At 61.4% G+C, this 13,917-nt stretch overlaps 1 protein-coding gene across 1 annotated transcript in view; it reads right to left on the bottom strand.

The window, feature by feature from the left end:
- The window catches only part of MCF2L (MCF.2 cell line derived transforming sequence like), a 140,944-nt gene that overhangs the window by 5,081 nt on the left and 121,946 nt on the right, over positions 1–13,917 (bottom strand). The window contains exons 16-30 of the mRNA XM_040624767.1: positions 13,786–13,862; positions 13,222–13,288; positions 12,222–12,337; positions 10,603–10,672; positions 9,520–9,612; positions 9,328–9,420; positions 8,334–8,459; positions 7,255–7,476; positions 6,902–6,994; positions 5,865–5,943; positions 5,645–5,711; positions 4,772–4,890; positions 4,466–4,558; positions 3,379–3,453; positions 77–198 (exon numbers count right to left, since the gene is read on the bottom strand). Coding sequence (XP_040480701.1) covers positions 77–198; positions 3,379–3,453; positions 4,466–4,558; positions 4,772–4,890; positions 5,645–5,711; positions 5,865–5,943; positions 6,902–6,994; positions 7,255–7,476; positions 8,334–8,459; positions 9,328–9,420; positions 9,520–9,612; positions 10,603–10,672; positions 12,222–12,337; positions 13,222–13,288; positions 13,786–13,862 — 1,512 coding nt within the window. The remainder of the gene's footprint in view (positions 1–76; positions 199–3,378; positions 3,454–4,465; positions 4,559–4,771; positions 4,891–5,644; positions 5,712–5,864; positions 5,944–6,901; positions 6,995–7,254; positions 7,477–8,333; positions 8,460–9,327; positions 9,421–9,519; positions 9,613–10,602; positions 10,673–12,221; positions 12,338–13,221; positions 13,289–13,785; positions 13,863–13,917) is intronic.

Below are 13,917 nucleotides of genomic sequence, written 5' to 3'. Positions count from 1 at the left end.
CGTGGTCGCGCTCTGGAGCCCTCCCGCCCAGGGGCCAGCCGTGCCGGACTGACGGCCCGAGGGGACCCAAGGTTACCAGCTTCCTGGGGCCCACTCTGCCTTCCTCCTCTGCGTCCGAGGAATTAATCAGCTCTTCGGCACTGGACCAGCCGTCGTTGTCCTCAGGGGCCTCCAAGGGCTGAGACGTTTTGCTCCAACCTGAGAGGAAACAGGCTCCAGTGAGGACCACCCACTACCACAAGCCTGTCTGAAGGTGGTCTGCACAATGCCCATGACCCTGTAACGTGCCGCCCGGAGGGGCCTGCCCCCTCCCCCGGAGCTGGACACACAGCGGACCTCCGGAATGCCTGCTGACACGCGTGACCCCGCTGTGCACAGTACGGGGCTACAGGGCCCAGAGCACCCACTTCCGTTGCCAGGCCAGCCCAGGCGAAGCAATGACCCCAGCCCCTCAGGGAGGTGACCCTGCAGGCTCTGCCGCGACACCCCCGCCTGCGGTCCCGGGAGCACAGAGACCCGGAATAACCACTAGCTGGAGACGCCAGTGCCCACCCGCGCTGGAGCGAACCCCACCGGAGGGAAGGAGTTTGCCGTTCGCCCTGGAGCGGCAGCACGCATCAGGCCTCCTGGGGAACCCGTCCTCATGGCAGCCGCCCACGCCCCGCGGGCCCCGTACTGGCACCGTCCGGCCCGTGAGGTAAGGGCGCCGTGACCCTCACAGCACAGGCCCGCAGACACCGCATACAGACGCAAATCCTGCCTCTGAGCTTCTGCGGCCACGCGGCGAGGCTGGGATTCCAGCCCAGGCCGCTGCCTGCGCGAGCTCCAGCCAGAGCGCGCTGGGCAGCACGTGTGGGGACAGAGCTTCCCGGGGACTTTATAAAATGCGCCCATAGCCCCTCGCTAGTGTTTCCACTGCAGGGCAGCCCTAAAGAATAACACCTGTATTTCCCATCTGGAGGAAATTTTGGGGAGAATGCAAGCAAGTTGAGGGGAGACGGGAGATGATGGATTCCCGATTCTGAACAGTGAGTACCAGCAGTAAAGAGACAGGCGGGAGCCACTCCTGTGGCCTGAGGACCACGGGCACCGCCTGGAGTCGGCGGCACTGTGGCGGGAGGCCAGCGGTTCTGGGAGGGAAGACTGCTCACCGGCTGTGGCCTGGAGGGAAGCGTGCTTTCCCCGAGAACGAAGGGCTCGCTCCCCTCTGTGAGGCGGGGCCGCATAGGCACAAGCTGCTGGACAGGCCTGTCCCCGAGGCCTGTGGTGTTTCAAGTTGGCCATGAAACACTTGTGCTAAATGGGCGCCGGGAGTCTCATCGTCACAGGAAGGGAGCTGAGGCCTAGAGCTCCCCTCAGCCAGCAGGGCTGAGCCCAGGCGTGAGAGCTGCAGAGGTGCTGGAGCCGCACGAGGCCTGTCACGCCAGCAGGCCCAGCGTCTGGAGAGCCCCTGAGCCGGCTGTCTCAGGGCTGGGCCAGGGCGAGTGGCAGTGGGCTGGCGCCTGTGCAGGGATGGGGCACCGGGGTTTTCCGCTGCAAGCCCCCAGCCATGCGCGCCCTGGCTCGTCTGGGGGTGTGTGTGGTGTGGAAAGGGCAGATGGGGCACAGGCAGTGGGGGGTCTTGGGGTCGCAGCACCAGGCAGCCTGTCTGAGGAGGTCTCCCCATGGCAGCCCACCGCCAGACATGGGGCTCCTGGCAACATAGAGGCAGATGTGTCTGAGAACCCTGAGCACAGAAAGACCACCCTGTTCTGCCTGGAGACTCCTACGGGCCGGACGGCAGCGCCGCCAACAGACCTCGCATGTGATGGGAAACTCCAACCGCTCTGCCCACAGATGCCGCAGAGAAAGGAGGGTGTCTAGGCGCAGAGCAGCCATGGGCCTGTGGTGCTCCCTTCCCTGGGGAAAGCTTCTTTACCAGGCTCGAGCAGCATCCCCGCGTTAAAACCGCGTGACAAGGGCGTCAGGAAGGTACCGAGGGCCAACGCGCCTCAGGCACCGACCGTGGGGCGAGGAGACACGTGTTTGGAACCATAAGTGTTACAAACCCAGACAGACGGCACCCCTTGATCTACGCAGATGTTAGGGCGTTTGTAGGACATTACACCAAGGTGGCCATGAACACGCTCCCCTCTGTTCTCCACAAAATAGTCCCTGATATTGACATTGAGCAAAACGAAGGGCAGATGAAGCCTCTCAGGCGGCAAGCGAGGAAGCACTTGCGAGAGTGCCCAGGAGACAGCGGCTCACTGTCGTCTGCCATTCAGTGGGCAACGGGGAGGAGGGGAGCGGACGGGAGGGGGACTGGCCGGGGGCCCCAGGCACCAGGCTCAGGTCACATCTGTGGTGACCTTGCGAAGCCGCCTCATCTTCCAAACCCAGGCGTGGAGACACAAGTTGGCTGAAAGGCGGTAGGAACCGCGGGCAAGTGGCCACAGTGGGGCTCAAGCCCCTTCACCAGCGTCCTGTACAAAGGAAGTCAGCCAGGGCCATGCTCAAGGCCTTAAGTAGAAAACAAGGCTGTCAACGGAGAAGTGACCCCTGTCACAGGCCCCGGGACCCCAGCGGCGGCCTCCAGGCGCTGCCCGCCCACGTGAAGGCGTGGGAAGCTGCTGGCCTCGAGCTGTCATGGGGGGGCAGGTGGAGAGCTGCCGTCTGGGTCCCGGGCGCACAGCCTTGTGCTCGAGGCCGAGGGTGCTGGGTGACCCTGAGTGGTCCTGGGGGTTGTGAGGCCACCCGCACCCCTTGGAACCTTCACAATTGTTGGAAAATTCACTTTGTGAATCCCTCCCTGCAAACTTCAAACCCTCAGCCTTGGCCAAGGAGGGTCTTTGGATTTTGGGGGGGGGGGTGTGCTTTACCCTTGTGATATGAGGAGCAAAAGCTAGAAGCCTGAGGTCCAGTATGGAGCTTGGCTCCACCTGTCTGTACAGCCCGTCATCCTCCCATGAGATGGGGGGTCGGCACGGTCCCATTGACAGCTGTGCTCCCACCAAAAAGCTTCGGGACAACCGGTGACGCAGGGGAGGGGCCGGCGCTTCAGGGGCCTGAGGACGGGGTGCCCCGCAGCCTGCACAGTAGCTCTAACAGCCCACCCCAACCTGCATGCTGACCAGGCATCGGCAGCCTCTAACTGGTGGCCCCTGAGGGGTTCTGTAGGTTCTGGGCAGACCCGGCCAGAGTCCAGCTGAGAAGGGTGCTGTCATCACGGTGTCTGTCGCCAGAGCACCATGCTTTTGGAGAAAACAATGCATTTGCTCCTGGCTAGGAGAGACCTATTTTGTTTTGTGTCCTCGGTGGCGAGAAAAGACAAGGCAGTGTCCCTAACCGGATGGGTAGATGGAGGCCAGCTACGTTCAGAAGGTGGGGCCACTCTACCTCGTAAACCAAACGGCGTTGGGTCGCTCTTTACTTCGTGTCGCTTAGCTCTTTTGTCAGGGCTGGTGGGAGAAGCTGCAGAAGGAGGAAGAGGCAAGAATACAACAGGAGAAAGCGTGAGGAGCTGCACGCAGGGCGTGGAGGGAGCGTGAGGAGCAGAGATCGTGCTGGGATGGGACACAGACACCCACGGGCTCATCTCCACTGGTGCACACAGCAGCTTCCTGTGAACAGAATGAAGCTAGCGGAGGGGTCCCTTGTGCAGGTGACAGGAGAGCCCCGGAGAGCAGGAGGACGTGAGACGGTACCCTCGTTCTAGGGGCCACGCGTCGGTGCGTTTTCTTAATTCTGCACGAAAGTACACAGAGGGTGCATACTTGCTGCGCTCATTAGCCAAGTCTATAGCGCCAGAATGTGCCCTTCCTTTTTTTTTTTTTTTTTAAGTTTGAGGCCAACTTAACACTATCTTATAAATTGAAACAAAACTGTCCAATTTTCTGGACCAGTGAAAACCGGCTTTTAGTCGCAGGTGGGGAGTCTTGTAACGATCTTCCGGGACCTTCAGCACGGGCTCCCTGAGCTACCTGCGTGCACTTCCCTCCACGCGGTTCACCGCCAAGCCGCACTGGAAGGCGGTCCCGCTTTTGGAGATTCCCATGCAAGGGAGTCTCTCTGCGCCCTGTGCACTAGCGACCGGCCCTGGAGAAAGGCGACACCAGCACTGGAGTGCCGTGCAGAAGGGTGACACCCATGAGCACGAACAGGACCGAGCAGGAAAGGGGAGGGTGGTGCGGGAGGAGTTGCACCAAGAAAAGCAAGTGACAAGTCCATTTTCTGAACAAGCCTTCGCTGGAAAAGCCAGCTTCCGCCTTTTTAAACCACAGGCCCCACCGACAGAACGTGGGCTGTGTGTGCCACGGACACGCCAGCGCCAGGAGGACACGCGGTTCAGTGGGGAGAGCTGGGCGGCTGCACGTGGTGATGCCACAGCCGTCTACACGAATGAGCACCACACGAATGGATGACAAACACGCCACCACGGTGAGGGACACGTCCACAGCACGGATGGCAGGCGGGTGCCTTTTACCTTTCTGACCTTTGAGGTTAGCAAAGCCCTGCAGAGTAAAGCGCTTTCTGGAAAGCGCGGAGCTTTCTGAGGTAGAGCTAGTGACCGTGTCATCTACAAAGGAAGAGAGAGGGACGGTGTGGGGGTGGCCGCCGCCCGCGGGGCTCGGAGACACACGTCAGGTCACTCGGGGTGTCCTCTGGGGCACCCCGGCTGCGAGGAAGAGGGCTTCTCTGTGAGGTCCCAGCATGCTGTGCAGGCAGCGGTCTGTGCGTCCCGGACACCTGCTCTGACACCCGTGACACAGATCCCGGCACAGCCACCCACCTCTGCCCTTCTCAGGGGCCTTCGGCAACGGCGTGGAGCTCACGTATCCTTCCAGACTCAGGGGGTCAGTCTTCCTTTCTTCCAACTTCTTGATGTTTCTCGTGTTCCCTTTTGAGGGACTAATGACGTCACACATACCAAAAAAAGAAGTAGAATGTTGCCTGTTAGTTTTGGAAGCCCTCCCTGCGCATGAGGCTGAGCCGTCCCTGGGTCCCACGGGTCCTTCAAGCACTTCTGGGCCACATGCTGGGTGTGGAGTAGGAGGTGGTGGTGGTTTCTCTGAGTTGGGGAGGGCAGTCTCTCTCTTTCCAAACTATCGCTCTGCGGATTATGTGCTTAGACCATATCCTGTCCCACCAACGACTAGATGTGGCTTTCAGCAGAAACAGGAGAAATAAAGTAACAGAGCCGCGGAGAACGCATACAGTAACAAAGGAAAGCTAAGGGCAGAGAAGGTACGACGAAGCCAGCGTGAGGCCGGTGTGTCAGCGTGGCTCTGCGCCTCGGCCCCCGACGGTCCCTGTCCCTGAGGCGTGACCGTCACGGAAACATGGCGGCTGTCACCTTCACCAGCAGCACGTCCTGTGCTGACTGTAACAGGAAATAACCCGCAGACGGAAAACAATCAGAGATGGCCACAGCTGGCCTCTGCCAGGGGGTGGGGCCAGAGACACGGGTCCCTGAAGCCGGCCCGCGGGGACGGACCCCCCAGCACGCAACGCCAGAGGACTCTCCCGGGGCCTTCAGGCAAACCCAAAGTGACCCGAACCCCCAGTAAGGACATTCGGGTAACCGGCCGTGAGAACGTGGGGGGCGCGTGCGCACTCCCACTTGCCCACGTCCAGACTGGAGACGCGGGCGCGTTTCCCTCACCTGGTGCTGGACGGCGTGGGCAGAGGCAGGCTCTGGGACTGCTCCAACGCGCGGTGCTGGCTGGCTTCTGCGGAAAGGGACACACGGAGCCGGCTGACCCACTTTACCCCCCACGCGGCAGCACCACCCAGACCTCAGAATGTGGAGGTTGCTTTGGACGTGCGCAAAAATGTGCCTACAGCCAAAGCCAAGAGTAGCTCGTGGCCGCAGCGGCTCCTACCTCTGCAGGCTTGCAGCTGGCTGGTCAGCACTTTGCGGATCTCATTCACCCACGCGGCTTTAATTTCAGGGGTTGGTGCCTGAGGCCGGGAAGGAATGCCAGGAGGTGAGGACACACGTTCCCTAAAGACACCGCTTTACCTCTTACTCTGGAAGGTTCTGCGGAACTTCTTAGGAATGGACAACGAGAGAAAGGAGGCGGCGACAGACGGTCCCCTTGCTTTGAGACGGCCCCACAGGCACAGCACAACGCAGGCGGTGGGCTGACTGCCCGGCCTGCCCCTTCCCACCCTCACTGGCGTCTGACACAGTGGAAACCCTGGGGCACAAACTGCCCTTTGAGAACATGTTTCTCTGGGAAGTGGCTCATGGCATCTTTTTATGACAAGGAAGATGGGAGTCTGAAATTCTGAAGGCAGAGTCTAAACTCTGAGGACGTGAGACGAGCCGGCCGCCATCCTGCCTCAGTACAGCGTGTGCGGCCAGAGGTCAGTGACAGCCGGGCTCTGGAGATGGGGCCTGCAGAAGGCCAGAGTGCCAGCCGCCGTCCCGGCAGCTCCCACGGCCTGGTGCCCGAGCCGGAGCCGGGTGCCATTGCTGCGGGCCTGCCGTGCTGGTGTGCGTGCTGGGGCAGCGCACCATGGCCATCGCATGTCCGAGCGTGGAGGCAACCGGAAGAGGCCTGTCCCGTGTGCTGGCCGACCCCATCACAGGGCCCCGGGGACAGGGGGTCACGTCCTCAGGGCTCACTCACAGCCCTACCACCCCCTGCCCTCACCAGCACGGTGGGGGCCATGAGGACAAGGACACACTGGTCATGTGCGTAACATGGCCCAGGCTAGCTGTGCCCCCAGAGCCTGTGTTCCTGGACCTGCCCTTCGTGTACCCTAACTGTGGTTCCCTGTACTTCCTCCTGGGTCCAGCTCAGGGCGGTGCCCTTACACGGATTAAGCTCCACAGAAGCTTCCAGACGCCAGCCCTCGCTAGAGAGACCCGACGAGTCCCCGACGCCCGGCCCGGAAGAGAGTGGGGCCCTACCTGTACGATGTATACCTCCTCCCTGGCATTGTACCAGATCTCAAACTTCCTCACATCGCCCTTCACGGTCTCTGTTATGCCGACGGCTGCCATCTGACCACGCAAAGCAGGGAGACAGAGGTTTGCTAAGCGCGGGATGAAAGCACGCCCCCCCCCCCCATCTTTCAAAGGGGTCGGTGCATTGTCAAAATGCTGGAAGCGGTTTTGGGGTGGGGGCTGAGGATGCCAGGGGTCCCAGACTCCCACACCTGAAGATATGAGTGGTGTGCGGCGTGGCCGCAGCTGCTAGAACCTCGACTGGTGGCCCTCTCCCCCCGTAGGGTCAGCAGCTGTGGGGAAGGAGCCTCACTCACGTTCAGGGACTGCTTGTAGCTGTAGGAAGGGGCCTTCTCGTACCCCTCCCCGTTCTCCTCCCTTTTCTTGCAGAAGAGCACGGCCTTCTCGTGCAGGAAGAGGTGCCTCTGCATGGGCTTGAACCTGGCCAGGTCCTTCACCTTGGTGTGGCCCTTCTTGTGGTCCGTCCAGACGCTGAAGGAGCCCTGCATCAGCAGCTTCCCCAGGTCACTCAGGTTCCCCTAAGCCCAGAACGAACGTGGGGCCTTATGTGCATGTCGCCGAGGAGAGGAAACCCGCCTCAGAGGGCTGCGTCCTGCAGGACCCCCGCTACCTAACGTGTGGGCAAAGGCAGAACTGTGGAGGCAGGAAAGGGGTTGGGGGTGGCCGGGGGTTGGGGGAGGGTGACAGGCGGGGCACGGGGGCTTTTGAGGCGCGGAGCCCCTCTGTCCGACCCCGTACCGGTGGATACAGGGCACTCATTGCACACCTGCCAAACCCTCGGGTGCACACTCTGGACTCGGGGTGGAGAGGATGGGCCAGCCGAGGCTCACCCCTGTGAATAAGGTACCACCTGCTGGGTGTGGGGACCTGGGGGTGCATGGGGGTGCAGGGGCGTGTGGGAGGTCCTCGTGCCTTCCCCCGTTCTGCTCCAAGTCTAACACTGCTCTAAAAATAAAACCTATTAAATTCAAAAACACAGGGTGAGTGTGAATGGACCTACAGAGAGGCAACAAAGTGAGTGAGCTGACCTAATTCAGGTGCACGAGAAAAGGCAGAGTCTGACCTTCACGCCCGCTGGTCCCCTGTCCCCAGCCCACCAGCGGCGGCAAACACAGATCAGCCCTAGTACCGCCACCCTCGGGGCTTCTGGGCCAACGTGCAGCTTGGAGGGTGAAGGCTCCCTGGTGCTCTGCCGTCTGCGGCTCGCTCCGAGCTGGGGGTCCGTTTGCCCCGGGCCTGCCCCAGACGCCAGCCAGACCCGGGTTCCCGCCAGACTGCAGGGACGCGCATGCACATGGACACTCCCGGGCACAGCTCTGCACTGACGGCAGGAGGATCATCACCAGGCTCCGCAGGGGGACGGGGAGGCCCTTACGTCATAGCCGGTGATGGCGATCAGGTGCATGGAGTCGTTCACAGCCTTGAGGATGCCCAGGATGGAGCTCAGAGCCTCCTGCAGGTCCTCGGCCCCCTCGCAGCTCTTGCTGTATTTCAGCATCTCCTGGGGACGAGGATGCGTTCACACACCCGCGGGACACGGGACCCTCCGCTCCGGCCCTGGGTGCCTTCGTGGACCCTCAGGACACGTAGCATGGCTTCCTGTGTGCTCGGCCCAGCGTGCGGGCCTCATGGCAGCTCAGAAAGCCACCCCCCATACCCTGCCTGTCCCAGCGGTCCTGCCAGGTGCTGCGGACAGGGATGCCCCCCGAGCCGGACACTCGGTCAGGCTTCCCCAGTGCGAGTGCCCCTCCTGTGGCTCACATCTTCCCACTCCTAGACCCGTCACTCTTTCCTTTTGAACCCGACACCTCCAAACCCATGACAGCTAAGGGCATCCGTGTGTCCACTGGCTCGCTCACTCGGGACCGAAAAGGAGGCTGGACACAGGCGGCCTTGCAGGGAGGACCGCGTGTGGGCGCACAGCCCAGGGTGTGTGTGTGGAGACCCCTGGAGCATGTGCTCCACGGGGCAGGGTCTGCCCGACTGTTTGCGTCTGTGTCCGCGGCCCCCCGACAATGGCCGGCCCACAGTAGGCGCTCCACAAAGGTCTGCGACGAGCCAGGGCCCCCTCAGAGGGGGAAGGTGGCGCTGGTACGGTGGTGTTTGGGGGCGGCCACAGCGGTGGGCTGGGGAGGGTGCGAGGCTGGGAGGGCATGGTGGGGGCTGGGGGGGGGCCAGGTGGGCATGGCAGCGGCACAGAGGGGCTGGCGGCCTGGCGGGCATGGTGGCGGGAGCAGGGGTGGGGGGCAGGCGGGGTGGGACGGGCACAGTGGGGGCGGGGGGTGCAAGGCCGGGAGGGCGTGGCGGCGGGGGGGGGCTGGCAGCGGGGCGGGGGGCTGGGGGGCCGGCCGGCCGGGCGGGCAGCCCACCTTGAGCAGCAGCTGGTACTTGGTGATTCTCTGCACCGGCTTGAGCAGGTAGGAGTCCAGGCTCAGCTTGTGGTCCAGCTTTCTCTGGCACTCCTGCAAGGCCAGAACGCCCACTGAGACCGCCTCACAGTCCCTGTGTGCGAGTGCACTGGGAGGGAGACCGCGCGTTCCTCAGGAGGCCCCCAAACACACCTGGAAGAAGGGGCAGTCGGAGCACTGTCTCCACAGGCTCTCGGAGCGCGGCTTGTTCTGACAGTACTTCTCGTAGATCTGGAACTCCTCCATCTGCCCCGGGGACAGAGTGCGTCAGGGGCGCAGCCCATTCCTCTCCTCCATCTCCCACGCCGCGTAACAAACCCACAGGCTTCACTCTGGGGCTTCCTCAGTCCCCTCCTTTACACAGACCAGCACCACACCGCTGGCCTTTTGCCATGAGAATAACGGACTAAAATCAGTGCTAACTTTCTCAAGAAAGAGCTGGGTGCTCAAACGTGCGTGTGCACGGAGCTGCCCGAAGGTTTGTTAAAACACAGAATGCCACTGGAGGTTCTGATTCGGCAGGTGTGGGCTGGGACCTGAGAACCTGCATTTCCAGTAAGATCCCAGGACGCTAATGCTGCCGGCCAGGGCACCCGCTTTGAGAACCACTGATCTCCAGCATGACTCCTCCCCCCAGCTCTCAAACAGCACCGAGAAGCATCACCAGCAACCAGACGGAGTCGGAGCAGAGATACGGCTCCTCCTCCTTCCTTCTGACTCTCGACCCCAAGTCATGCTGACGTGTCTTGACCGCCATCTATTACATTGTGAAAATGACTTCAGCTCAGCTACAGTTTCCATGTGGGTCAGCTCGCAGCGCATGGAGATGGGCCTGAGAGGAGCGCCCCGTCCTGCTCCCACCGCTTCTCCCAGCCCCGGAAGGAGCTGGATGTCAGCCGTGTCAAGGAGGAAAGGGAGGCGACCCGACCCAGGCCCCCTCGTGCGGGAGGGCTGGTGATCGGGGCAAGGCCAGACGGAGGCAGCAGCTCGAGGAAGTTCGGCTAAGTTCAGCTGCAAGGTCTGACGTGTGCAATCAAGACAGATGCTTTCTAAGTCTGGCTCTTCTGAACCAGTGATGGGGCTTTAGATAAAACGGAGTCAGGCAGACCAGGAGCACGCACTTTGTGATTTCAGTGGGTTAGAAGGAGACCGTGATACGGTGTCACGTCATGATTGTTTTATGCAGTAATTTTAACAAGGAAGGCACGGCAAAGCGCACGTTGAGAAAACACATACCCGTTCCAGGAAACACCTTCCAACCAGCTCTGGGCAGTCTGTGTAGTCTTCCAGCTCCCTCAGGAATATTCTAGACAGAGCAAGTTCGCCTTAGGTCACATGAAGAGCAACCCGGAGGAAACACCAGTCACATGTGAATAGACATGATTTCCCAGGTCACGTTTATTTCTAACTCTGGACGGTCAGGACACTGTGAGCAGGGCCCTGCAGCCCAGGCCAGGCACTCTTGGGGGCCCTGCTGCAGCAAACTCGGGTTGGAGCAGACCTGGCCCCTCCACGGGTCGCTTCAGGTCGCTGGTGTTCCCACAGAAGTTAGGACATAAGTCAAGCAGAGAAAGACAACTATCATATCGTTTCTCTCATCTACGGAACATAAGAACTAGGATGATCGGTAGGGAAAGAAAGGGATAAAGAAAGGGGGGGTAATCAGAAGGGGGAATGAAGCATGAGAGACTATGGACTCTGGGAAACAAACTGAGGGCTTCAGAGGGGAGGGGGTGGGGGAATGGGATAGACCGGTGATGGGTAGTAAGAAGGGCACGTATTGCATGGTGCACTGGGTGTTATACGCAACTAATGAATCATCGAACTTTACATCGGAAACCGGGGATGTACTGTATGGTGACTAACATAATATAATAAAAAAACATTAAAAAAAAAAAAAAGAAGTTAGGACAGGGACGAGGAGGCAGGTCCCACTGTGAGAGCCCCGCCCACACCCGGTGAGCTCTGCCCATGCTGTGTGCGCACTGTGGCGCCTGGGCTCAACCCCGCCTCCAGGGAGCGCTCCCCGGGGTCAGTTCACAAGTACTGTAGCTTTGAGCCGCCAGCGGCCCAGCACCGAGGCCTGGCCCGAGCCGAGGACGCTGAGGGACCGGGCCACCGGATCCGTGCCCCCTCCGTGGAGAGGGAGGGATCGGGGGCTCTGGTGGCAGACTGGTGCCTCGTCTATAAGCGAGTGGGTGACAGAGGCTAGTGACCAAGGCTGAGAGCATGTGGTCAGACAGAAGTCCCAATCGCCCCCACAAGCCCAGAAGAGGCTTTCTCAGGACACACGGGTGCGTGCTGTCTGTCCGACTGCCCCCCCGTGCATCCCGCATCACCTCCTCACGTCCTTCCCCACAACGAGGACCCAAGGGTGGGAGGCTGCAGGAGCACTGTTCCTACTTCCCCCAAAGCCATGGCAGCCGCAGACGCCTTTGCGAGGGGAGGAGAGGCAGGGCAGGACGGTCTGCCGTTGCCTCCTTTTCAAGGACGAGCTTGGGAACAAAACGGGCCTTGCTGAGAGCTGTGGCTTTGCTGCCACCCCAAAGGGCCAAATGTACACACTGAGCGGGGCCAGCCGCTGCCAGCCGGGCAGAAGTGGGGGCCGCTCCTATGTCCTCAAAGCCCCAGTGCTTCCCGGTGGGGGGATGGGCCACCTGTAATGGCCCGGCGGGCGCCTCCCACCTGAGCCCACTGCTCCGCGGCAGCCCCTGAGAGCCTGTCCCCTGGGAGAAGGAAGATATGCTGTCCACCCGCAGGCCGCAGCCCAGGGCCTGTGCGTGGTCCAGCTCCCTGTGGGCGGTGCTCTCGGAGGCAGACCCCACCGCACAGGTGTGGTCAGAGGAGGGCCTGACCTGTTATGAAAGTGGTAAATCTCTTCCATGTTTCCAAACAAAACGTCCTTCTTGTTTTGGAGGCCTGGTGACACGAGGTGCGCCATGAGCGGGTTATCCAGCTCCGCTGCGTAGCCCTGCAGAGGAGGGGGGAGGTTGGGAGGGACGCCGGGCTCTGGGACGGGTGCTGTGGGCTGCGAGCAGGTAGGTGACGCCACTCGGGGTTTAGAGAGTGAATCCCCCTTATCTATTCACCGGCCATTTCTGAGATGACAGCGCTGACAACGAGCACCACAGAACGTGAGTGAACCAAGACAGCGCGTCTTTCACGGGTTGTGGGGGTTCCATCCTTTGCCTTTCAACCTCTTAAAACTCATTTAATTGTTATGAAGGAGAGAAATCTTATGCGTGCTCCTTGAAGACTCATTTAAATGTCTACACTCCTGTAACCACCACCCAGACCAAGATCCAGAACATTCCAGTCCCCACAGGCCCCCTACCTTCCTGAACAGCCCCCAAGTCCTCCACTCTGCTCCTCCACCCAGACCAGGCGGCTCAGCTATTCCTTTACGGGAATCACACACAGTCCTGTTTGACTCCTCCTGCTCTTGCCACTCTCCCGGGTCAGCCACGCTCCCGAGTCAGCCACACTCCCGGGTCAGCCACGCTCCCGGGGTCAGCCACGCTCCGGGGGTCAGCCACGCTCCCGGGGTCAGCCACGCTCTGGGGCCAGCCACGCTCCTGGGATCAGCCACGCTCCAGGGTCAGCCACGCTCCCGGGTCAGCCACGCTCCGGGGGTCAGCCACGCTCCAGGGTCAGCCATGCTCTGTTCCTCACTACTGGGAGCAGGTTCCGGAGCAGATGCAGCTGCGTCTCCTTGTCCCCGGTCCCACTGAGGGACACGTGAGTTGTTGCCAGCTTGCGGCCGTCTGAGTAAAGTTGCCACCCTCCTCTCTCTTTGTGTGTGAGGTGAGCTGGCAAATAGGCTCAAAGGGGCGCCGCCCCCCGGCAGAGACTCACCTCCAGGACACACAGCAGCTCCTCCACGTAGACGCGCTCCGTGTCCAAGAGCTCATTCATCACATGCCTGTGAGCAGAGATGCGTTAGAGCCAGAAGGGGCGCAGGCAGAAGACCCCCGGCGCGGGGTGGGTGTGGGAAGAGGAGGGGTCGAGAAAGGGAAGCGGCACCAGCCCGCGGGCGTGGCGCACAGAGGAGCCAGGGGGCCGGTCAGGGGCGGTGGGCACTGCTACACGGCAGTCTCCAGTGAATCCCACGGTCTCATCACCTGGGGCTTGAGCGGGGGGACACAAGCCATTTCAAATCACCAAAATCCTGCCTGAGGATCCAGGGACAAAAGGCTTTTCTAGAGAAAACCAGATTTTCTTGGCTCTGGACGTGGATGTGCCACAGGGACGGACGCACTGCACATCCTCACGCCGCGTGGAGCACGCCGAGTGTGCACTCCGTGACACCCGCGTGCAGCGGACGCGGACGGATCCGGGCCTGTTGATGTGCGGACTCCCCGTGGCCAAAGGCTGAGCTCTGAGGGGTGCGCTTGCCATGTCTGGACCAGAGCCACTCACCTCCTCAAGATGGCCAGGCTTTCCTCCTCCTCCCCCGCGGAGCTGCTCCGGCCCTGCCGGCCCTCGCTCATCTCACTCTGGGGAGGGGAGAGCACGTGGTGCATTAAGCTGAATGTGAGAAGGGCAGCCCTA

Source organism: Ursus maritimus, unplaced genomic scaffold, assembly GCF_017311325.1.
Source record: "Ursus maritimus isolate PB19 unplaced genomic scaffold, ASM1731132v1 scaffold_10, whole genome shotgun sequence".
NCBI lineage: Eukaryota > Metazoa > Chordata > Mammalia > Carnivora > Ursidae > Ursus > Ursus maritimus.
Note: the sequence above shows the minus strand (reverse complement) of the source record. Positions and strands in the feature narration are given on the sequence as shown.